Source organism: Amblyomma maculatum, chromosome 6, assembly GCF_055883805.1.
Source record: "Amblyomma maculatum isolate TAMU_Amacu chromosome 6, ASM5588380v1, whole genome shotgun sequence".
NCBI lineage: Eukaryota > Metazoa > Arthropoda > Arachnida > Ixodida > Ixodidae > Amblyomma > Amblyomma maculatum.
The window spans coordinates 46,053,767-46,078,278 of record NC_139349.1 but is presented as its reverse complement, the minus strand read 5'-3'; the positions used below and the strand labels follow the sequence as shown (position 1 = coordinate 46,078,278).

Sequence of the window (24,512 nt, the reverse complement as noted above, 5' to 3'; positions counted from 1 at the left end):
AAATAACGGAAAATTTTTGAGCCAATGCCTTGTAGTTTAGAATTTCATGTCGTATATTTAACCCGATGAGTAACAACCCGCAAGGAAAAGTTAAGGTATAGTTATCTCCTGGCCGACCAAAAACGTTCAGTCATGAACATCAACGCAGCAACTGAAGTGAGATCATAATGCTACGCTCTTGAAGCGTAGAGCAGAGCTCGCAACAGGGCACCTTTCAGAACAACTCTTTCTTATACCTCAAGTTGCTATTCATGGTACTATTCCAAACGAAACAAATAAAGGTACGCTAATCATAGCTTAGCGCAGTGGAATGACGGGATCAATGGAGCACGAAGCTACTTAAAGTATCGGCCACTTCAATTTTCCTACAATGGCTGGTTGTCTATGGACCAACCGCTTTCACAAAATGCGACAACGTGCAGCGCCACCTCGAACGTGTCATAACGCGTTCTACACACGCCGCTGATGTCATGGGCTGTAGTGACGCCCTCAGTGCTTATCTGTGCTCTTTCCCTGTCAGCTCCGCTTCTCGTGCTGGTGCATATTGTGCGTGCTTTCGTCATTTATGCGCTTTTCGCACAGACATATTTGCCTCGGCGGGCCACATTACCACCCTGTGCGTGGCCAAGCAGAGGCCAGGAAGGCGCTTTTCTTTCGCCTTCGATCCCGTCGAGGGGCTTTCTACCCCTACGAAGCTCCACCGTATTAGGCCTCTATCCTAGTCGCACATTCTCAGTAACCAGAGAGGCACCTATTGCGGGCTCGATGTAGCAAGCCTCAACGGCTGGCTCCGATCTCCAGAATCAAAGACCGCACCCCAAGAGAGCTCACCCCGAATAAACACACCTGTAGCATATTGGTCCGCTCTCATAGAACAATGCCGATTTGGAACATAAGCCTCCGGACACTTGAGCCACTTTTCGGGCATGCCGGAGATCGCGCACAGTTGTGTCGCGTGCAGTGGCGCTTGTTCACGTCATGAAGAAAAAATTCGGTAGAGACACTAAAGACTGCTTATGTGTGATAATGTGAAAACATAAACACGACCACAAATGCCACAGAAGGCCGCCGCTCCCAGTACAAGCAATATATTCTCTTATAGAGCACCGCATTGACATGACTCCTTCTTGGTCCAAGGCCCATGCGCTGTTGCATAACCAACTCCCCCAATGGTAATACAAGTTGTATACCGCACCCGCGTACGCACCCCCCCCCCCCCACACACACACACATATATACACGCAGGCAATTTAAAGGGAAGTATGGGGCTCGTTATTTATTATAGAGTTTAAAGGAGATAACAGTCTATGAGTGCAAGGCAAAATTTGGGGATTCTTTTTTAATGTTTTGTTGATGGTATTCGACAAGAATTAGTCTTATGGTGATTATCGGGATAAAGAATATTAAATGCAGAGCGGAAGGAAAAACAACACGCCGATTTAATATTATTTATCCCGATAATCACCATAAGACTAATCCTTGTGAAATACCATCAACAAAACATTAAAAAAATCCCCAACGTTTGCCTCGGACTCGCAGACTGTGTATATATATATATATATATATATATATATATATATATATATATATATATATATATACACTAGCCGCGGCTGCTAAGCGCGTGTCTCCGGTTGCGACAGAGGCAGCGGTGGTTTCATTTCGATGGAGCAGAAATGAAAGAAAAAAGAAGTAATACACTCTGCATGTTTTTGTGCATGCTACAGATAATCCGAGGTAATCATATTAAGCAACAGATGCTACTCTGCGTGAATATTTCTTTTCTTTAGAATAAAAACATTGTTCATGATCGCGCATTTATATTTGGCGTGAACCTTTTGTTTTTATAGTCAGATATTTGGTTCCCTCACTTTGCTTCTTTGTATTTTTAAATACATTTGTGTTGTGTTTTCTTTTTCTTTGTGACAAGCAACAGGTAGCTATTTGATATTGAAAGCTGCCAGAAGAGAAGAAAAGAAAAAAGAAGGCTTCTTTCAAATTCGCAGGGGTCCCGCCAGTCGACTGGAAATGGCAACAGTTACATCTCATTCGGTTTTTGGAATTTTCCTCCTCTTCACCTACGGCTCCCCTACTGACGGGTTGGTGAAGTTCTCTCTCGACGGACAGTGGATGGCCGCAAACACGAACAAATGTGCGTATTCGGGAATTTTTGTGCTGCTTTTAAGATAGCTAGCAAAACTTCTCGGGTTGATATCAGAAATGTTTTTCAAAAGTGCAGTACGACCGCAAGCTTTGACATATAATTAGAGCCCACTATAGTTTGAGAGTGGGCTTCAGGATTTATGGCGATGACATCAGAGGCAACTGTGCGTCTCATTCACCGCACACTTTGTGTAATTTTGTTTTGCTTTGGTAGCGTTTGCTCGTATGTCTGTTCCGAACTATATGAATGGCGAAATAACGACTGTACTGTCTCGCAGGAAATAACGCTTCGTTTTACAGGTCATGATTTCAGAGCTGGACAGTTATAGTTGTGCCTTAATATTCAGGGGCCTTACACAGTGTGCTTCAGCCAACTTCACATTGAATTAATAACATATAGTGTGCGTAGCTGAGGCCGAATGGTTGCGCTTTATAAAATGTACACTTTAGGAGCCAAAAAATAGCCGCCTAAATGTGCATTTTCGGCACCTAGTGTGGAATTATGGTAGGCATATTTTTTAGCAGACGTGCAAATGAATTTTTTTTTCGTTTTTATTTGACCTCTTAATTATTTTACGGTTGTTTTGTCTAAGAAGTTTCTCTATTGCGCCTTTTCAAATGTTTTGTTTCCTCATGGTTGTGCGTTTATCAAGAATCTCACAGTTCTCAGCTGGGACTCATTACTTTCGTTATCGGGAGCGTCGCGACAATCTGTACACGCCAGAATTTTGACCATTTTGGACGGCCATGTTTTCAGACATGAGCCCTATTACAAGTTTTGCAGCAGGTAATATGAATTAGCTCTTTTCAGAACAGTGTTTAAGGCAGCAGCGTTTATACTCCCAATGCTAAAGCTATCCTTATTGACCATTTTTTGTAATCAATAATTTAATCATGTTTCATTGCCATTTTATCATGTTGTTTCTTTTCAGCATCCTGATTATAAGCAAGATAACGCTACATATGTGACTCAAACATTTTTTATAAGAATAGTAATAAATTGAACTTACCGGCCTTTTGCACACAGGTTCGTAACACCCGGTGCCTAACGTAGTTTTGCCATGCTCCTGTTTCAGCTATAAAAATTCCCGCTACCGTCCCTGGCGGAATATACACGGACCTGAAGAAGAGCGGTGTGATCGGAGAGCCTCTCTACGGCTTCAACGACGTCCGATTCGACTGGATTGGAAAAGAGAATTGGTCCTTCTCAAGACAATTTGATGGTACTGTAGAACATCAGGCTTCATCCCACGACTGGCCCATTTTCTCGACGCATATATTTTGCGTTTTCGAAATGAACAGGCTCGTCTACTCTAATAGCGAACACGTGAAGGCGCGCCCACGCTTTTGGAGTGCCTATGGGGTCTACACGGCCGCGAATAACAGTTAACTTAAAGCAAGACGGCTCTGGAGATGATCCTTCGCTTTGATGCGTAGTAGCGACGGACGCACCAACGCGTCCAATGTCGCAGGCTTGCGCTCGAGTGTTCCCCCTAAATGTCGATGACGCGGTACTTACGCAGTGCGTCTAGATATATTCCTCACTGTAACCTAGCAGAAATATGGACTAAGAACTATTCAGAAATCCGCGAAAGCTGCATCGTCAGGCTAGTGATGATGTTTTCTCCGGCATTCGTGAGCAACTCTCAATGCGCACGTTGGTGGCAGGCGTCAAAATATCGAAAGCTTCAAAACGAGACAAATATAACTCGGACATTGTTAGAAACGCTTTACAAAATTCCGGAATAATGTAGTTACACTAACCATTTCGTCTTCTTGCTCCGCTTGCAGTTCCAAACGATTTGCTCAACCAGAACCGTGTGTCCCTGGTGGCTCACGGAATCGACACAGTGTGCAACGTAACCCTTAACGATGTAAAGCTGTTCGACGCCGTTAACATGTATGTCCGGTACGTCGCCGACGTGAAGGATGTTCTTCGGGTAAGTCAGGCTCGGAGAAATTCGCAGCATCTTTGCATGGCATGGTTGCCTTCCCAACGGTCAACGACAGCAATTTAAGCTTCCTACTAAGCGTCATAGTTCTGACGTCATGAGATTGCAGTTAGAATTCTTCATTAGAGCTAGCGCCAATGGCTGGTAAATTTGCTCGCTGCATGTCTGCGTAACGAAATTTATTGGCATTACACGCATTGCCTAGAATCAGGACAGAAGGACAAGTTCGAAGGCAACACACAACATAAATATGTAACGCAAGGACTAGAAGCAGGCAACTAGCATATCCAGTAGAGCATTTGGCACACAGCCATAAACATCGTCATCGAAGTAGGCTTCCTTGAAAACTGGATTCCAGAACCGAATGCACATGAGCGAATCAATAGCCTAAAGGGCGATACAAATAAATCCTTTTTTTTTAATTTTTCATCCTTGGAGGGAATCACTCATTCAGTTAAAGAGAGGAAGAGGAAACATGCTATTTTCAACATGCGGTACGTTGATCCCTCTTGCTGATGAGGGGGAGGGAAGTCAGTTTACGGCTTTGTTGGCGGCCATGAATCGGACATGATCGATCAGATGGAAGTTGGGTCACATATTTTTCGTTGGATGCCCGATAGGGGGAGGGGGAGTGTGGGGAGGTTGATATCCTGGTTATGAATCTGGACAACGGAAAGAAGAAAATAGTTTATGATAAGGGTTGGAGAATGTACGCGTTTTTAAGTCCATGGGATCGCTCTTTGCCTGTTCCTTTGTGGGGGGAAGGGGGGGGGGAGGGGGAGGGCAATGTTCGTCTTTATGCACGGCAGTGTTCGGCTATGTAGAGGTGTAAGTGCGACACCATGGACATGACCGTCTTGATTCCGCCCATAGTAAAGACAACATTTGCTGCCCTTTCCGTCTATACAAGCTCGATTCTCTCAGAGCAAAGAAAGAACAATTAAGGTCTGAGCAAATTACATTTTAATATTTTCTTCTACAATAAGACCCTGATCACAATTTTGAAGTGAATGGCAGGGGCGTAGCTTGACCCCTGGGATCCATGTGCAAAAAAAAAAAAAAAAAAAAAAGTGTAGATTCACAACAGTTTACCTGCGAAATCATCATGTTATGGAGAAATCTGTAGTTAATTTCTTGCACCTTTTCCAACTTAGACATGCGCTGTATTCTTTCAAAGCAATCTATATTTCGTTATAATGCAGCAATCTTCGATACAGGCGCAGTTCATTTTGTTCTGTGTGTCCCCTTTACGTTTCTTCACATTCCACACCGTCATATCTCACTTTGATGAGAATACTTTTTAATGGTGGGCCCGAACACCTGCCTTTAAGAGGGTGAAAACAAATCAGTAACATCCGACAGGGTCAATGAATATGAATCAACCCACAGAGCGAGAAATTGCACCTATTTCTCAAATGTTATTGCGAAAGAGACGCATGTTCGCAGGAATTCTTACAATAACGTTTTGATGTAGTTGATAGGAAATTTGCCCTAATCATAGCGCACCAGCCAGTTATGAATCATACTATATTTTCGATACAAACAGCACCCAGTAAATACACTTTAAGCCCCCCCCCCCCCCCCAAAAAAAAAAAAAAAAAAAAAAAAACATGTTTATGTCTGTTTGGGAAGATATAATTTCCTCCGTAATTTCAACTTGTTTGGCCAGCAGTGACAGATTTTAAAAGGATTCTGAGGGAGACGAGTTTTATTACAAACTGTAGTACATTTCAGCACTGTAAATAGTACCTGTGAACAACTCCTGTGGCTGAGTGTCCTGAGTTTTCCTTCTATTTGTCGAGAACGTCAGATACGCTTGCTCTCCCGCGTTAACTGTTCAAACATCATTCATACGTTCGTCAAAATTGGTTTTGGTTTCGTTTTGGTTTGGGGGTTTAACGTCCCAAAGCGACACAGGCTATGAGAGACGCCGTAGTGGAGGACTCCGGAAATTTCGATCGGAGTCCTCCACTACGGCGTCTCTCATAGCCTAAGTCGCTATTACCATATTGTGTTATTAGGTTCAATATACGACAACTGTGAAAGCTAACATAAAGTTTTGATGCAGTGTTCGATGTGATTTTAAGGGCACATTTTTATGTAGAACTGGCTTCGGCGCTGGAAGCACTCATTCATTTCTCTACCAAGTTAATACTGCGCCAGAAATAAACTAGTGCGTTAAGATAATAAGATAGTGCGTTCATCTGCGCACTATCTTTTTCATCGCATTGGGTTTTGCTGATACTGAAGAACCTGCAGTTATTCAGGTGTCCTCACCTTATCAATGATTCCAAATCTGTATCAAGGCAAGCTTGCAATAGCGATTGTACTCAATACTCACAAAATGATGGGAAATTCCTTTTTGCAAGTGTTCATCACTTAGTTACCGTCTGTAGCGATTCTCATATCGCATTGCTTGGAATTGTGCATATGTAATCAGGATTTTAGGCGCAAACGTTAGTGCTCAGTGAAGAATACGGTGAATCTCTGCTGTGTTCATTCCCTTTGCCCTTCAGCGAAGAAGCAATATCATTGAGGTCAGCTGCGAGTCTCCCGTCCTATATGCCCTGCGCAAGCACCAGGAGCAGGTGCAGTCATACCCCGTGTACCCGCTGTGCCCGCCGTCAGTGCAGAACGGACAGTGCCACGTCAACTACATTCGCAAGATGCCCTGCTCCTTCAGCTGGGACTGGGGACCAGCCTTTCCTTCTACCGGCATCTGGTCAGTCGACGTATAACAAAAGGGAAATAAGGGATGTTGTTTACCCTTCTTGTTCCTTTGTAAGTCGCTGACAATTTCAGCGCGCCGGATTTACCCTTTCCATACGCAGTTTTCGTGCTTTTCTGTCGCTAAAAAGCTTCATAGCTAGTGAATCGAGTTTGCTAGGAGTGGTTCCAAGTACCCAGTCTAACGCGATAACGTTAGAGCACCAGTTCTCCTCGAAATCCGTCGTTGGTATTATCGGCGTTGTAAGCGATAACATCACGGGTATGTCTTTGGCAGGTGGTAGTTGGCAGGTGGCATGTCGTTGCACTCATTGGTAGGTGGCTTGTGTGACGTCACGAGACCACGGGGCATGGCCGAGCTTCTAGAAGGAGCCAACTCGGGCCTTTGAGACAGGAGGGGGCGGCGTGGGAATTCTAAAACCGAGATCCTTAGATCCTGATTCAGGCGCTCAATCCTTAGACCTAGCGGAAACATTCATGCAGCTTGGCTAATTGGCTAAGGTGGGGCTTCACATCTATGTCGGCTAGTCCTTCACATAAGGTGGTTACTTACGACTCTATGCCAATGAAAATGTGTCGAATAACAGAAGCACGCATCATGAGATTTGTAATTAAGCAAGTACAAAAATGCATGTACTTCGATAAAGATACGCAAGAGAAGTCGGTAAATGAAATCGATTAATGCTGTCGCGTCATTCTCCTAAAGACAAATCAAGCCGCCTCCCAACGTTTTTTTTTTATTTTTTTTCTATAAATATTGCAAAACTCCAGACCCAAGTCATACGAAAGCATCTAATTACCGAGGAAGCTTTGTGTGAGCAGCGGCACTGTGCATCTAGTCTTTTTAAACCCTTTGCGAATCTTCTTAATCTAGGAACTGAATCTTAATGTGACGTTCTGAATCGTTAGTCACAACTATTTTGTTATTTTCTTTCTGCCTGCACCTATCTGCTTGTTTGCTATTGTTTGCTACGTTTTTAGGTGAATAAATGTCCAGCCTTCGCTGGTGTTTTAAACTATAGGGCCCTGGTAAATCCAATCAGGGCGAAAATCAGTTGTCATTAGTACGGAGATATAGTAAGTGAAGAAAGCATATAGAGACATATCAAGTACGTGAATGTGCGGCTGAAACGTTTTCATAAACTATTTGCGCTCCTTGCTCGCGGCCTCTTTCACGCTATTGGAAGTGACGGCTCGCTGCGGGCTGCATTTGCCATGGTAGCCATTGAGAGCGCTTGATGGGTGGAGCATTTCATCATGCATTCTCTTCCATGGCGCATGTATTCCTTGTTAAGTCAAAGTTTGGTCTCCTGGTAACGGCGCCGGCTGTCTCATGAAGACGAGATGCAATGAAACCCGTGTGCGCGTATGCGCAGACATGCGATGACAATAAATCGCATGTGAACGACTTTCTTCTGATCAAAATAATTTTGAGGTCTTTAAAATATTTTCCCCTATGTCCATCTAACTTGCATTTGGGCACAATATCATAGTACCTATAATATAGCTGACAACAACAACCATGCAGAAGGAAAAAAAAAAAAGACGTACAAAAAGAATGCAATTGCGTTTGTCACTGAAACTTATTTTGAGCTTATAAATACTTTACGAAATCGCGCATGCAATTTCATTATTATGAGAGTCCTTATGATTAAGGGGGACTGCAGTTACATATTAACCCTGCACCCCATTTTCTTTTGCAGGAAGACCATTGAACTTGAAGGATACAGCGGTGTAACAATTCGGGACGTACTGGTGACAACTAGGAATGAAAGTAAGCAGCCTGTCTCGCATGTTCCTCTTTCATTGCGTTCTGGTAACTTATGTAACTGTGCAGAGTGCACAAAGTATCCGAGTAAGTGAACGCAGCTCCACACACAACCAAAACGTTCTTGGGATATGTGTTGCAAAGCATAGTCCACACCAGCTAAAAAAAAAAAAAAAAGCACTTTATCAGAAATCAGATGTGGTCCGTTGTTGCCTAAGCATTGTCACTTTGTATTTCAACACTATAGCCAAAAGGGCGAGTTGGTGGAACAAATTGGATGGACAAACAGCGCAAAAGACGAACACCACAGCGCTCATCTTGTGTTTCCTTTCTGTGGTGTTCGTCTTTCGCGCTGTTTTTCCATCCAGCTTTCTAGTTGTAGCGCATAAGGAATTAAGCTGTTTAGTGTTCAACGAAGCTTGCTGCTGGTACGCGATGTCCTTACATTCTCATTTTCTTCTTTGCAGACATTCGTGACAGCGGCTTCAAATGGGCACTCGTCATTACTGTGTTCTACGATTCGTCATTGCGCGATGCGACAAACGGGACCGCCTGGATCAGCTTGGACGGACGTCCGCTCTACAGCCAGCCGGTGAAGCTTAAGTCGTCCGTTACACGGGAAGCGAGGTTGGACTTTTCCGTTGTGATTCCTGAGGTAAGACTTAGGCACACCTCTTTCTTTCTCCCAAATATTGGACATCGCGTCTTTCTGTCTCGGTATGGTGCCTCTTCTATCACGATGAGTTAATCACCCGTAAAACGCCCCCAGAAGGAAACGCATTCAGGGCACAGCAAGCGCTGGGCAATCATCGTTATGCGGCGCACGTTCGTTGAAAACCGTGTAATACCTCGGAACTCAGAGGGCGAGCGTTGCAAACGCGCGGGCGGCCTTGCCTTCACGTTTACTCGTCCTAAACGCGCACGTTTCCATTATTCAGCATGTGCGCACTGTTGCAACACATAGCGCGGCACCAAAATGGAATTCCGAGAGCCTGTTACCCCCGTCTAGGGTACGATCCACCGCGAGAAGGGGAGGAGAGGGACGGGTAGTTTATAATGCTCCCGCTTTTTAGTTTCAAACTTCAAATTTAAAACAGCATCGCTGCAACAACAGTGGCTGTGTAGGGTTCTCGTCAAACTACTCCGCGGAATGTATAGCTTCATGCCGTAACTTACCAGAAGTAGTCTGAGGGGCGACTTATATAAATAGGTCTGCCTAAACAAATAGATTTAGGCTGAGGCCGACCTGGTTATTACAGAATAACCTTTTACGAGATTGATGCATCCTGCAATTATCTGCAGTTGCTACAACCCTTTGTTTAATGGAAACATTTTAAAAGCTTTGTTTCACAAGAGCATGGCAACCACGGCCGCTAAACAGTCGGAAAATAATTTTCATGCCCCGATTGCATTCATCGTATTAAAGCGCTTAGTGCTTCAAGGTCACTCATATGGAAATGTCCAAAATTGTACGTGTCGCATCAACGCGCCCCTAGTAGCAGTTTAGTTGATGCCTTATTTCTCATCTCTTTAAGCTGAAGAGAATAGATTTAGCCAAAAGCGACTGCGTCTCACCATAGTCGTTTTACTCAGAATTCTCACTGAGGAACAATCACAATGCCCCAGCACATTTGTTCTTATGCCTGGCTTAATCCTGCATAGACAACATTTTCTATAATGGCGGTTTGTTTTCTCATTCGCAGAACATAAAAATTGAGCCCTGGTGGCCCTCTGGCTACGGCGACCAAAACTTGTACAACTTAAACGTCACCATCGCAGTCAACGGAGAAGATGCTATGAAAATTGCGCGGTTTGGATTTCGAACGGTAGAGTTAAATCAAGACAGTGTCGGTAAGTTATGTTGACTGTCTCTATTCAGTCAACGTTTTTGGTGTTGCAAATACAGCAGAAAGCTCGCCTTTTTGGCTTTCACAGTTTCAGTAAGTCCTATTGTAAAAGAGGTCATCTCCCATTTTGGGGGAAATTATCTGTTTGTTTCTTTCGCTCTTTGCAGCCGGCTCCAGTGCTGGAACTGAATTTTACTTCAAGATTAATGGTGTTCCAATCTACGCTAAGGGCAGCAATTGGATACCAGCTGATATCTTTCCTGAAAGGGTTACAAACGAATACATCAAGGACTTGCTGCTTGCTACCAAAGTGCGTTATGTTGCATGCAATGTCTTTCACCTCGAATGGTAACTTTCTTTCGATATTTCGAACTTCGATGCATAGTTTCGTTTTCGTGAAAAATCGAGGTTCAATACGTGCTCATGTGAAATACCTAACTCATAGCGAGCCCTCTGGCAGTGCCAAATATACCCACATTGCACAACAATTCACTTTAAGTACAAAGTTTGGGGCTAAAATCTGAACATCGGTTGAGAAACCAAGAACAGAAATCGGCGCACAGTATTTCAAAAAACAATATTAACTTGGCAATGTAATAAAATAGAATTAGGTATCTTGCCAGAGCTAACATAACTCACCTGAAAGTATCTACTGGCCTTCAGATACAGCTTAAAGGGGAATGTTTGCTCTGTTTATTGCCAAGTTTGCTACAGACGTGCATAAACCTATGGTTTTTCTCACACCACATAACACATTCTCATTGCAATTTAAACCTGCACAGACGTTTTTCTGCTAACAATGTAGACATTATTTACACGCTGAGCGATGAATGTGAACTGATAACATGAATTCTGACAATTTAAAATTAACACTGACTAGCATAGCATGTAATATAAAAGTTGGTGCCGAAGTTATTGGTAGCAGGAGCTGCGCGAAAAGGTTCAATTACTTAGTAGCAAATAGCAAAGAATCGGCTTTGAACCTCGGCCTTTTCGACCAGTGAAAGGCGCCCCTAAATTCAGAACTGCTTCACGAGGCCGTAAGCAAGTTTAGCTTTTGCAGTTAACATTGACCTCACAAGTTTTCCCCTGCCTGCCACTTTACCATGCAGACGTTCATTCTTTGTTTCGTTTTCGCCTGTTTTGATTGGCGTTTTTTCTTCTTTTTTTTTTTTGCAATGATAACGAAATTTGTGTGGCTATGTAATCTATTCTTTGCCACCTGGCAGGAAAGAGATTCGTCGTTTTAGCTTTTTCGGCAAAAACAATATAGTGAAATCTAAGCAATAGATCACTTTATGAAAAGTACTCTCGCAGAAGGAAATCTACAGTTGCCTTCGCAAGCATGACAAAGTTGTAACGCATAATATTCGGGCCAAAGAAATTCATGTCAATCTAATGGTGTGCTTAGTATGCTTGGCGGGGTGACAATTTTTCTACCACTCTGTCAGAAGTTGCGTGCGTTTGGTGGTCTCAAAAACGAGCTGTGAAACTTATTTCAGTTTTATTGAACTCGCACCAACTAATATGGTTTAGATTCGTGGAGATCACAACGTCTTCTGAGAAACGTTTTTCAGACTAAAAACCCTTATCTATTATTGTGATCTTCATCTCAATTGAGTGCTTCAAATTAAAATATTCTTGACAGAAATAAATATTGACAGAAAGTAAATGTTTATAGATCCAGTGTGCTGTTGCAATCTATGTATCGGTACCATACCTTGATTACATAAGCGACCACCGTAGTTCTCAGTAATATACTGTCTGCTTCCATGACAGGAGGCTAACATGAACATGCTTCGTGTGTGGGGCGGCGGAGTCTACGAGTCCGACTACTTCTACGATCTGGCTGACGAACTGGGAATTCTCATTTGGCAAGACATGATGTTCGCCGTCAGCCTGTATCCTGTGAACACAGCTTTCCTCCGAAACGTGGCCACTGAAGTGCAGCAACAGGTGAGCTATACTGATTCATATCCTTCGTGCCATAATCTCACCAAGAAACGCACAGAAGGCGTCTTCTGATGCTTGTGCATGTGATAACCATGTTCGAAGCTCGTTCATAATTCTGCTGCACGATTATAATCGTATAGCTATAGCTGAAAACTCAAACGGAAAAGCTGCGCATTTGTGCAAAACCATAATGAGAACAGTAACCTTGCTCTTGGCGCATGATAGCCTTAGTTGCTTATGCGCCATAAAAACCAACACAACACAACATACTGAGAACCGGGATACGTGTAGTTTAGGCTCAGATCACGGCAGCAGTGAAAACGCGTCCATTAAGTATTTTGTGCCTTTCTTTTATGCTCTTGTTTTGCTAACAGCAGCGAGGGTGTAAGATTTCTAGTCGCGATGGACGACTGAATAGGCTAAAGGCCAGCTCCTTAGACGACTGGTAGAGATGATTCGGAAGCGAAGAAATCAGCTTTGTTTCATAGAATCTCCTCTTACCGTATAGCCCAACGTTTTGCAGACCTTGCAAAGCACACTAATGAGCCGCCTAGGATCGCCAAGCTGTGTGACCGCATTCCACTGTTGCGCCGCACCAAATGAGAAGAGGAAACAAATGGCTGGCTATCTATATAGCTAACTTCTGGAAATATTCGGCCGATCTTTACTAGTGATGCTCAAGGGATTATTTTATGCGGTGGGAGGAGGCTGATGCATCAAGAAACACCGCTAAATTCTTCTGTGCGGAAAGTTTTGGGCAGCTACATCAGCTTAGCTATCGATGAGTTTACCTAGGAAATGGCCTTTTCTTCAGTCCGTGTAAACGGTACAGACGTACGCCATGTCTAGAAATATTTTCGCCACATAAACATGGAGTGATTCTGCAAAGACAAACTAGGTGTGTCTATTGAGGAAAAGGAATGACAGGAGCTTCGAAGCAACTAACAAAGAGTGGTATGTTACTAGGTTGCATAGAAATATTTCCTTTTTGTTATCATTGATTCTAAACAACAATGTGTGAGCTGGTTGACTGGTGGTCATGACGTGGATGATCACGACACACACAGACACACACGCACACGAGCTCATGCTTGCATGCTTACACGCTCGCATACTAGCAATACCAGGGTACTTCCCTTCGCAAGAATCAGATTGATTAGATTCGCCAGACTTCGGACGAAATGTCGACAATAAATATCTTAGAACTGCCTAGATTCTTCCTGCCAGGTGTGTGTGTGTGTGTGTGTGTGTGTGCGTGCGTGTGTGCGTGTGTGTGTGTGTGTGTGTGTGTGTGTGTGTGCGTGCGTGTGTGTGTGTGTGTGTGTGTGTGTGTGTGTGCGTGTGTGCGTGTGTGTGTGTGTGCGTGTGTGTGTGTGTGTGTGTGCGTGTGCGTGTGCGTGTGCGTGCGTGTGCGTGTGTGTGTGTGTGTGTGTGTGTGTGTGTGTGTGTGTGTGTGTGTGTGTGTGTGTGTGTGTGTGTGTGTGTGTGTGTGTGTGTGTGTGTGTGTGTGTGTGTGTGTGTGTGTGTGTGTGTGTGTGTGTGTGTGTGTGTGTGTGTGTGTGTGTGTGTGTGTGTGTGTGTGTGTGTGTGTGTGTGTGTGTGTGTGTGTGTGTGTGTGTGTGTGTGTGAAGGAAGGAAGCCAACAGTCGGCGAGGCCAAGGAAAGCGTTGGGGATGGTACTTTATGCCTTTTTTTTAATGTTTACTTGGATAATCATCGAAATTAGTAATGTAATCTGTTTAGGGAAAAGATAATTAGACACAAAGTAGAAGAAAAAAACAACGTGCCGATGGTGGGATCCGAACCCACGACCTCCGAATAACGCGTCCGGTGCTCTTCCAAGCACCCTCATTTCCCCTTGATTGATCTGCTTGTAGCTTACGGGGGTCTCGGTTCTGGCAGTCTTGAAGCCATAGGTAGCGTAAGAGGGTTCTAGCACAACTTTCGCCCTCGCTCTTGATCACGTTCTACGTGACGCTGGCGGTAACAAAGGACTTCCCACGTCCGTCGCTATGGCTGAGGGTGGCGCTGGTGAACACTCTCAAGGTTCGCATACAGACAACATAAATACCCTAGAAAGTAGCAGGGGGGACAGCGGCCGATGTAGCTCAGTTGGAAGAGCACCGGACGCGTTATTCGGAGGTCGTGGGCTCGGATCCCACCATCGGCACGTTGTTTTTCCTTCTACTTTGTGTCTAATTATCTTTCCCCTAAACAGATTACATTACTAATTTCGATGATTATCCAAGTAAACATTAAAAAAAAGAATGACATAAAGTACCATCCCCAATGCTTTCCTTGGCCTCGCCGACTGTTGGCTTCTTTCCTTCATGTATTATAACGAGCACCCCCATTTCCCCTTGATTGATCTGCTTGTAGCTTACGGGGGTCTCGGTTCTGGCAGTCTTGAAGCCATAGGTAGCGTAAGAGGGTTCTAGCACAGCTTTCGCCCTCGCTCTTGATCACGTTCTACGTGACGCTGGCGGTAACAAAGGACGTCCCACGTCCACCGCTATGGCTGAGGGTGACGCTGGTGAACACTCTCAAGGTTCGCATACAGACAACATAAATACCCTAGAAAGTAGCAGGGGGGACAGCGGCCGATGTAGCTCAGTTTGAAGAGCACCGGACGCGTTATTCGGAGGTCGTGGGTTCGGATCCCACCATCGGCACGTTGTTTTTTCTTCTACTTTGTGTCTAATTATCTTTCCCCTAAACATATTAGATTACTAATTTCGATGATTATCCAAGTAAACATTAAAAAATAAAGACATAAAGTACCATCCCCAACGCTTTCCTTGGCCTCGCCGACTGTTGGCTTCTTTCCGTCATGTATTATAACGAGCACCCTCATTTCCCCTACATATATATATATATATATATATATATATATATATATATATATATATATATATATATATATATATATATATATATATATATATATATATATTTCTTTATAAACTTGCAGCTGCCAACTTGTCTTTTCTGCTGGGAACATGCACCATTGTGAATTCTTCGATTAACCAGAGAAAAGAAAAAAAGGCAAACAATTAAAAGCGTTGTATTCCCTTTATGGGACAGATACCAGCCGGTGACTTACATGGATCAGAACAACTGAACACCGTCCATCACCTAATTAGCAACTCGTTTTTATGTCTGTTTCATTTATACCGACTTGAGCCTTCTATTCCCATGTAGCGTACATGCGAATAGTCTGCGTATATTCTTTGCTTCTTAGGTGCGGCGCCTCCATCGTCACCCATCTATCGTCACTTGGGCTGCCAATAACGAAAACGAAGAGGCGATTGCATACTTGTGGTGGCAAGTAGATACCTTCGTTACTCGACAATCTTTCGTAGCGTTGTTCTCGCATTTCTAATGCAGCGGCTTTTCATCTTGAAGGATTTCGCTCAACTCTTGGCTTAGGTAACGAATGCACAAATAAATTCATTTGCTGTGTTTCTGGATAACTTGAGTGAAAATATTTCTGTAGAGATGTCCTCTAGTAACCAGCTAGATTGTGTACATTCCTTTAATAAATTTCTGGCCACATAGTTTATGAAAGGTATCGGTGCATGTATTTCCAAATATGACCTCACCGAAAACTCTAAGATTGGCATTTGTCCACGGAAGAATGAATTGCTTTTTTTGTGCGTGCATTCTGCACTCGCCGCATCTGACGCTGACGCAACTCGAACGTAGCGAAGTGTTTCCTGATGGGGGCAATAAACAGGAGGAAATTCCGAGGGATGAAAGGATAAGGCATTGTTTTTTTTTTGTTTTTTTTGCAACTGCCTGTTCATGGCGGATTGATGTTACACGTGCACACAAAGTAATTTCAGTACTTGTGAAGAGTTCCTTTCAAAATGGAATTCCCAGCGAGGCATCATGCACACCAACACTTATGTGTCTCTACCAGTGAAGTCCGAGTGAAGTACTCGCATTCTATTGTATGTGCTCCTCCACTTACGCTCCTTCAGCGTACCTTCAATTCCCAGCCACTGTTGGTCATATCTCCATTCTCTATATGCACGCAGACTGACGAGAAGTGTGCTTAGCATCTGATAGCTTACATGCAATCTTTTCTTATCTTTTGAACCATCAAATGTTCGGTAAGAATACAATGGCGGCCGTAAATTGATTTTCAAGTGCCTCAATGAGTTTGTATGGTATGGGTATGTATGTATAGCTTTCAAACCAGGGTCCAGATAGTGATGCGTTTTATTTATTTAATTTGATCCCACAGCCCCCGAAATTTGGCTATAAGGTTAGGAGAAAATGTCACAAATGTTTTTTTGTTTGTTTTTAACTTTCTACTACCGGCAACGTTTAGTGTAACCTACTGAAGTGCTTATGGCCCTGCTGGAATCCGTTTTTCCCGCTTTTCAAACCGTATCTGTGCTTACTGGGACAATACAGAGAGCTTTCTCATTTACCAATTTCTTACTTGTAACTGTGCCTCTCTCAATTGCAGGCCTCAGATGGTACTGAGAATGGGCCAGTACCGGAGGGACTATCGCAAGCTGTATATCGACACAATACAGCCCACAATCGATCGCGAAGACAGGTCACGGCCTTTCCTCTCCTCCAGCCCCAGTAACGGCAGGCTGACGCCGGCATCCAGCTGGATATCCATCAACCCAAACAGTCCCAACAACGGCGACAGTGAGCACACAGTGGTCTACTTTCATATGCAAGCATAGAGTGCCATATTTGTGACATAGATAAGTATTCATAACCCTTTTGGGGAATCTCTAAATTATAAGACACATAAAACAATTATGGACACTACTGCACTTAGAGTACCAGCCAAAAACCCTGATACGCTCAATGCTTAGCACTCTCATTTTTACAGCACTTTTTTTTTTTACAGAGATCCCACTGTTAATGGTTTATAAGGTGACTGAGTTGCATCGGCGGCTGTTGTGGTGTTATATAACGTCATATCTCGCAAAAACACTTGTGATTGGTTATCAGAATTATGACATTATCATCGCGTGACTCGAGAGTGAATTTAAAAATTGTTGGTGTCTAAAAATTGCTTGCCTATCATGGGGTACTTTGCATGTAGCACTACACTACAGCATCCTCAGCTTCTTATATATGAAACCTCAATCTATCGATTGTTGAGTACGGCTGCTTTGTAGGGAACTCTTCTCAGATGTGCGACATTTTGAGCGCCGAGCCAACTCGGAAGAACTGTTTTGATTTGGCAGGTTAGTGCTTTCAAATAACTCTACAGCTTGGTTTTAGTTATTTCATTTAAGCCTCACACCTCATTATGAGTGCCGCCACTTTCAGGGTGTTGAATTCATATGGCAGTAATTAATATGTCCCTTTTACTACAACAAACAAAAACTGTTCGGTTAGGCTTATCTTAAAGAGCAGCAACCATAGGTTAGGCATTGCTCTCTATTAATTCGCGCTGATTAACTATAGTACAGCTCTTCCTCTCAAGAACTGCTTTGCCGAGGGCAGCATGCTCTTAAAACGCGATATTTTTTCCATAGATCAATATTCTAAAGCCATTCTTCCCTATTAACTAATAGAGGCCTTGTTTATCGAGGCTGAATGCTGTCTTTCTTGCTTGTTGTGACCTGGCGTATAGCCTCAGTTGTCTGGTTATAGGTTCTTATTGCCTTCCCACTCCTGCGCTATCAGCTTCTGGGTTGATATGCGCAATGAAATGAAGAAAAAAGACGGAGAAACTTAGTCTTTAGTTCAACACTGTCGTGTTAAGATGAAAATGTTTAAAAGCGTTTAAAACTGAGGGCAGCGTAGGTTCTGCTCACAAGGAATTATTAATTCCGGATTATAGTGTAAAGTGAGGAGTCAGATTACCGGTTCCATGCTGCAGCCCTAAGCACAGGAAAGGTAGCAGAGTCGTAGTCGCCCTACGAGATGACAGGTGTTTGGGCTAAAGAAGTGCAACTGAATGACTGTACAAGCATCTCAGCAAGCATATGAATCTTGTGTGTGGTCAATCGTAGGTTGCAGCACTCATCTCTAATTACGCTTACTTTCACTGGATGTCTTTCGTCGATTGTAGCCCACTACTACAATTACCTGTTCGACGCGTGGGACCCTGCGACTTTTCCGTTGTCTCGGTTCGTATCTGAGCACGGGTTGCAGTCGTATCCTTCGAGGGACGCCTTTCTGCCTGTGGCGCCGAGCAGCATGATCGCCTACCCGTTTACACTGTTCCTGCAACACAGACAGCACCTACGCTTAGGTGAGTGCCGCGGACTCTTCCAAGGCCCTCGACACAAAGAGACTGTCACCGCTTCACCCCGCTAGATAAAGGTTATGCAAAGAGTGCATTCAAGCTATAGTTAAAGCCCTCTCATGCGACGAGGGTGTAACCGTATTTCGCCCAGCAAAGCGCATCACAATAAACGAATATATTATGAGTGATCAGTTTAGTTTGTAGAAAGTACGTCGAGAAAATTCAAGGCCGAAGTTTATTGCTTCATTCAGGCTTGGCTGCGTCATAAAGATCAGGTTCGCACCGTAACTTTGCTGCCGTTGTTATGCATCGGTTCATTTTCGTAGCCTTATTCTTACCGTATTTTCTTCTGATTGCAATATGGTTAATATGCTTTCTCACATGTTATATTTACCCAGTTAAGCATTTTGATCACTTTATGGCATTTTATTTTTGTAATTAATTAAAATAATTAGATTCCAAAAAGATTATCAATGGACTTGATCTGAAAGAAATATCAATCCCGTGAAATGGGCACCAGCTAGCAAAGCAGAGAAAAGAAAATGCCCCTCTCCACTTAGCTGCGAGAGTAGAGTGAAAGGCTGACATGTTCCACGTTTACGACGAAGAAGAGAACAAAACAAGAAGAAATTGTTAATTAAACGCCGAAAACAAATCTTTAACAGCCTCCACTTACTAATGCGCTAGGGCGACCTTAGCTCTACTGTCTTTCAAGGTGCTGTTTACTTTTTATTTCAGGTGACTCGTACCTTACGAATGCGATCAGGAAGCACTTCAAAGCGAATGCTGTGAGATGGCCTGGAACAGTCAGAGACACGGCCAAAGCCTACGACATGATATCGTATTTGAGTCAGGTAAAGTAATGCCGAGTTTTCCAACTAGAATCCGAGCACTTCAAGATACTTGGAGAGGCTTTCAGTTTGTTGCAATTTGAACTAGAAGTACAACACAGTGCTATGAATTGCGGAATAAATCGATCCCATAATTCAATTCTCTTTAGATTGATAATCTAACGGTTCCACCAGATATAAAAGATTATGCTTTTAGCGTCCTTTACTTTGTAGTAGCAGAGATGAAAAACAGCGTTGCAAATTGCTAGAGTAGACGGTATTTACTACAAAAGCATCTTCACATTCCTTGACAGTCGAGTGTGGCTGCGGCCGTGTTCTAGGATAACAACAGGTTAGCTGCTGAAAACCACAACAGGACTCAGGCGTAGAATTACTGTTGATAAAGGAATTGCTAAATATTTAGTGACTTACCATTTCGCTCTTTATCCACCTTGCCCCAGTCTAGTCAATTTCGGCTTCTTTCGTGAAACACTCGTTATCCCATGTATCTTTTGTTCTAAAAAAACAATGTGCTCGGGCAACTGAAACTTTGCAACTGAAATGCATTCAGTGCAGATTCACCAGGCGATGGGCATGCGTACGGCAGCCGAAACCTTTCGGCGCTGGAGAAGTTATCTGAAGGGTGGCCTTGGTCATAACATGGGCTTCCTCTACTGGCAACTCAATGACATTTGGCAGGCACCGTCCTGGGCATCTATTGGTGAGGCGGACAATTTTTGCATGTGAAAGATAGTAGAAGTGTCATGTAATGACTGCATCGAGTTTCAGGCAATTTAATTTCGCTGGTATAATATTCATCGCTCTTGCGCTGACCAGGCAACGCCGTTAGCACTGTTGGCGCAACATAACGCTACGCCTGCAAGAAAGCAATATGAAGCTACTTAAGAAATCATAAGAGAGAAAAATATACAAATTTTTCTTTCTGGGTTGGCGTAATTTCCGTTGTTCTGTTCATCAGTATTTCACCCGACAATCTCCGCTTAAGAGAGGACCCTGAATTCCCTGGGTGGGCCAGGAGTCAGATTTGAATTCGACTGCTGTGGAGAGTGCTTTATAAAGTGTCTTTCATGGTCACATGACCGCTAGGAAGTGATCACTATATCAAACAATCAGGGTGAGACAGGTACTCTAACGTCATTGCATTAATATTGATTTCGGGATAACCTCGGGGACTTAAGACCTCTACAAGCAGTTAAATGGTTTTGAGAACAACCTTCCACCGTTGTATGCCGATTCAGTAGCCACCTTAAGTGCTTTCTACTGCCTGAAAATTATTTTAAGCGCATGACTCCTTACGAGATTGCTTTTACTGTGAGGTCTGTAGCAGCGGTATTTTATGAAGCCTCAGAGAGAGGAGCGTCGCCCCCCCCCCCCCCCCCCCTTCAGAAGCACCACCCACCAGCCGCCCCACCAGCAACCACACCTCTTGCTGGCGTTTTTCCCATTGCCCCATTATAATCGCCGGTCCTCCTTACAACCCCCCTTTTGCCTGCGTTCCCTGGTCCCAAATCCAACCCAGCACCCCTTCCTTCTCCCGTTCGTAAAGACTCGGCTGAGAGTAAAATCATAAATGTTGTCGTGTAGTGTGAATCCAAACGCTTTCAAAGTTATCTCGCATTAAGTTCTAACGCTCTATCATAAGAGCTTTACCAATAATGAGAGTCGTACGAGTTGGTTAAAGTTTATGATGAATAGCGCAAAAGAGACAAGAGTAGTTCTTACCTGTCCTTGTGTCACTTTTGCAATAATCTTAATTACGAATCGTTAGACTCTATGCACTTCAAAACCAAAACAGAAATAAAGCGTTTTCGGCATTCGCTTTGTGGGCGCCAGTGTTGTGGACTCCGTATAACTGAAGTTTCATTTTTGTATAGGTCATTGTAACGTTTCCGCTCGCGTAAATTTACGCCGAGGGGCTCTGAACGTCTCACTTCCCCCACTGAACCAGTTGCTACATACAGGAATAAAAGTTATCAGGAAATAGTAATCCCTAGAAGAAAGAACAACCACCTATAAATGCACCGAGATATAAGCATTTTCTGACCTTCGACTGCTGCCCATGTGTCGATAACATATTTTTACTCCATTTGTACCAACTGTCAATCACTTTCAGAATACGGCGGGCGATGGAAGATGGTCCATTATTACGCAAGGAAGTTCTTTAGCCCCGTAATTGTGTCACCGTATGTCGACCGGAATGATGACCTGAGGGTGTTCCTCATCAATGACAAACTGACACCGATCAAAGCGGCGCAGCTCGCGATTACGCAGTTCAAGTGGGCGTCGTTCACGCCGGTCGCGACGATGACTATAAACGTCACAGTGGTAAGTTTCTGTATTTATTTTGTTTTCCGTTGAATTGCACTGCGCATGTCAAGATGCCAAGTAGAATTATTTTATCAGTCCCGTTAATACATTGAATTTCCAGCTCAAGGGAAAGAAACGAACCTTATTAGAGAGACCTGGCATAACGGATGTCGATATTGAGTGTAATTTCTCTCTTCAGTGATGCTGAACAACAAGTGAACATATTAATTCGTATTAGAATGGTACAGCGCAAAACGACACAAAACGAAAAGAAGATGGACCGACGTGCGCTGTCTTCTCCTTTTCGTCTTGTGTCTTTCTGCGCTGCAGCTTTCCAATACGAACCAATGCCAACTTGCCCGATTGCCTATTCTTCTTCTTGAACATATTAAAGAAGGTAGAGTAAATGTTTCTCAACAAAAAAAAAACCAAACTGGTCATTCACATTACGCTCTGCACATAGCTTCACATCATGTTTTGGAGATAGGTTAAGCCTGTCGGTATTATCTATGAAAATAAACTGGCAAACTAAACTTGAAATACTAACCTTTAAGAGGAATGCAATGACCGCATAAAAAAAAAAAGAAATCAGTTTTAGACACGTGCGCAAGCCACGCTTCCGATTTACATTCAGATAGGAACAAATCCTAGAGCAGAATGTTGACAAGCTGTATGAGGAGATTGCTTGTGTTGAAGGAATACCGAATAAACTCTTACCCCGAGGCACCATAAAGGCCAAAGGCAGCTTGCTTATGCGATGGTTATAACTTTAAAATGGCGTACTATACACTTGATGCACTTGTTTAAGGGCGATGAACAAGTTTTGCAACCAAATGTAATGTAAGAAACTTCCACTTTGTTATATTGCTCAGCCAGTGCAGCGTTTACCTCTGCCTTTCGCGCATTTGAAAACATTGCGGAAGCACCCAAATAACACAACTTCTTCATCGTTGTTTGGGGCCGTGACTTATGCAAAAACGTCCTTATATCAACTAAATTTATCTATTTCTAATCAGAAGCAGGAAGTGTCGCACTAGCCACTCAGTAGACTACAGGAGGAGCTCGCAATCTGAAATATATGTGCCTATGAAGGTAACTCTGAGTAAGCATGCGACCATGAAATTCAAAAGGAAATGTGAGTGGTGTTTTTTTTGTCTGTTTTGTAGTTTGTAGTGAACTACAGTTTGTTTACAAATTTCATGTTCACTTTGTGTGTATGAGCCCTATTATTTGTTAACTGGAAGTAATGCAGTGCGTAACCTGCGTTTCATTCTTCTTATCTTACGAGATATTTTGTAAGATAAGAACCCTAATAGTTTGTATTATAGCGTCGAGAATGACAGCGACCTTTTTGTAGCTTCATATTTCAATTTTTCACGCTAGGCCAACCGCCACGAAGCAGCCGTAACTGGAAGGCGCTCACTTAACAAAGCCGGATGACCCCTTATAGATCTCAGTAAAAATTCCATGCTCTCCCAACGTCGTAAACAAGCAAACGTTTATGTCACTCCAGCGATTCAAGGAACAAATACAAACTAGTAAATTTTCTGTTCTCTTTCCACACAGCCACAAGCTGCGTCGTTTGACGCCTACAACCTCAACATGGAGAATGTTTGGAAGGAGAGCGTTTGTGACAGCTTCAGGTGCTTTCTGTGGTTCACACTCATCGACTCCTTCAGCGGAAACATGCTGGCACCGGACACGTTCCTGGTGCCCGCAGAGCCGAAAAACCTATCTCTACCTCCAGCGTCTGCAATTGTAAGAGTAGTTGTTGTTTTTTTACTGAGATGCTCATCTATAGCATGCTTAATTCACTGCTTTGAACACAAACACTGTGTGCGGCGTCGGCTGCGTCGCCTACGGAAGAAATGCCATGACGTACGCTTTCGTCACCAGCTGGAGTGATGAATCACGCACAAAACTCGCTATTTATTCGCATTCATGACCCTCAGACAGAGTTTATTAACCATATGACGTCTTTATCTGCGGCAGCTGTTACTTTCGAACGGCCCATACGTTCGCATCTTACGGTTGCAGACTTTTCGCCATTGCCCGGCTTTTTACTCGCCGGACGGGCTTTCGCTATCCAGTCTCAGCTGGTCTTGCACACGCTGACAGAAAATAATATCTTTTACACAAAATTTCTCCAGCTGCATTGTGTGTTGATAATGAAACAAGCATAGCAAGCATTATTTGTGAAAAGCGACTATATCTATAGAAGCAACGCATTGATGCTCTTTTGCATTTGATATTTTTTAATATCTTAAAGCCAATCTCCCCAGTTGCGTAATAAAAAAGGTATACTATAATGGTGAGAAACACAATGGCGAATAAAAAACAGTTAGTGGTGAGAAACGCAATGGCGAATAAAAAACAGTCGGCCCATGATTCGCATTGCATCGAACAAGTTGTAAATATATGAAGGGCTGTTTTGAACCGACTTCTGTCCCTTGTCCCTACCTATTCAGATATGCTTATTTCGCTGTCCGCAATTTCCACACCATGTTTTGTTCTAAGTTCTACGATAAGAAATACATTATCATTGGGTTTTAGCAGCGCCTGAAGTTCCTGCCATCTCTGAGAGACAGAGATGTGATGAAAAATGTATCAGATAGTTTTGCGGCGTTCTGTTGAATTCATACTTGTAGATATCTTCGTGCTATGTATTACACCCCTGTGCCTTGCGCTTTTTCGGCTCGGTCATGTGACCTCAAA

General features: G+C 43.3%; 1 protein-coding gene across 1 annotated transcript in view; it reads left to right on the top strand.

Moving 5' to 3' along the window:
• The window catches only part of LOC146185646 (beta-mannosidase-like), a 42,104-nt gene that overhangs the window by 15,492 nt on the left and 2,100 nt on the right, over positions 1–24,512 (top strand). Inside the window, exons 2-17 of the mRNA XM_084606548.1 lie at positions 2,007–2,152; positions 3,240–3,386; positions 3,955–4,103; positions 6,632–6,837; positions 8,546–8,616; positions 9,078–9,265; positions 10,314–10,461; positions 10,625–10,767; positions 12,237–12,413; positions 15,652–15,734; positions 16,888–17,078; positions 18,463–18,645; positions 19,378–19,493; positions 20,046–20,190; positions 21,604–21,815; positions 23,364–23,555. Coding sequence (XP_084462674.1) covers positions 2,029–2,152; positions 3,240–3,386; positions 3,955–4,103; positions 6,632–6,837; positions 8,546–8,616; positions 9,078–9,265; positions 10,314–10,461; positions 10,625–10,767; positions 12,237–12,413; positions 15,652–15,734; positions 16,888–17,078; positions 18,463–18,645; positions 19,378–19,493; positions 20,046–20,190; positions 21,604–21,815; positions 23,364–23,555 — 2,475 coding nt within the window. The 5' untranslated portion in view covers positions 2,007–2,028. The remainder of the gene's footprint in view (positions 1–2,006; positions 2,153–3,239; positions 3,387–3,954; positions 4,104–6,631; positions 6,838–8,545; positions 8,617–9,077; positions 9,266–10,313; positions 10,462–10,624; positions 10,768–12,236; positions 12,414–15,651; positions 15,735–16,887; positions 17,079–18,462; positions 18,646–19,377; positions 19,494–20,045; positions 20,191–21,603; positions 21,816–23,363; positions 23,556–24,512) is intronic.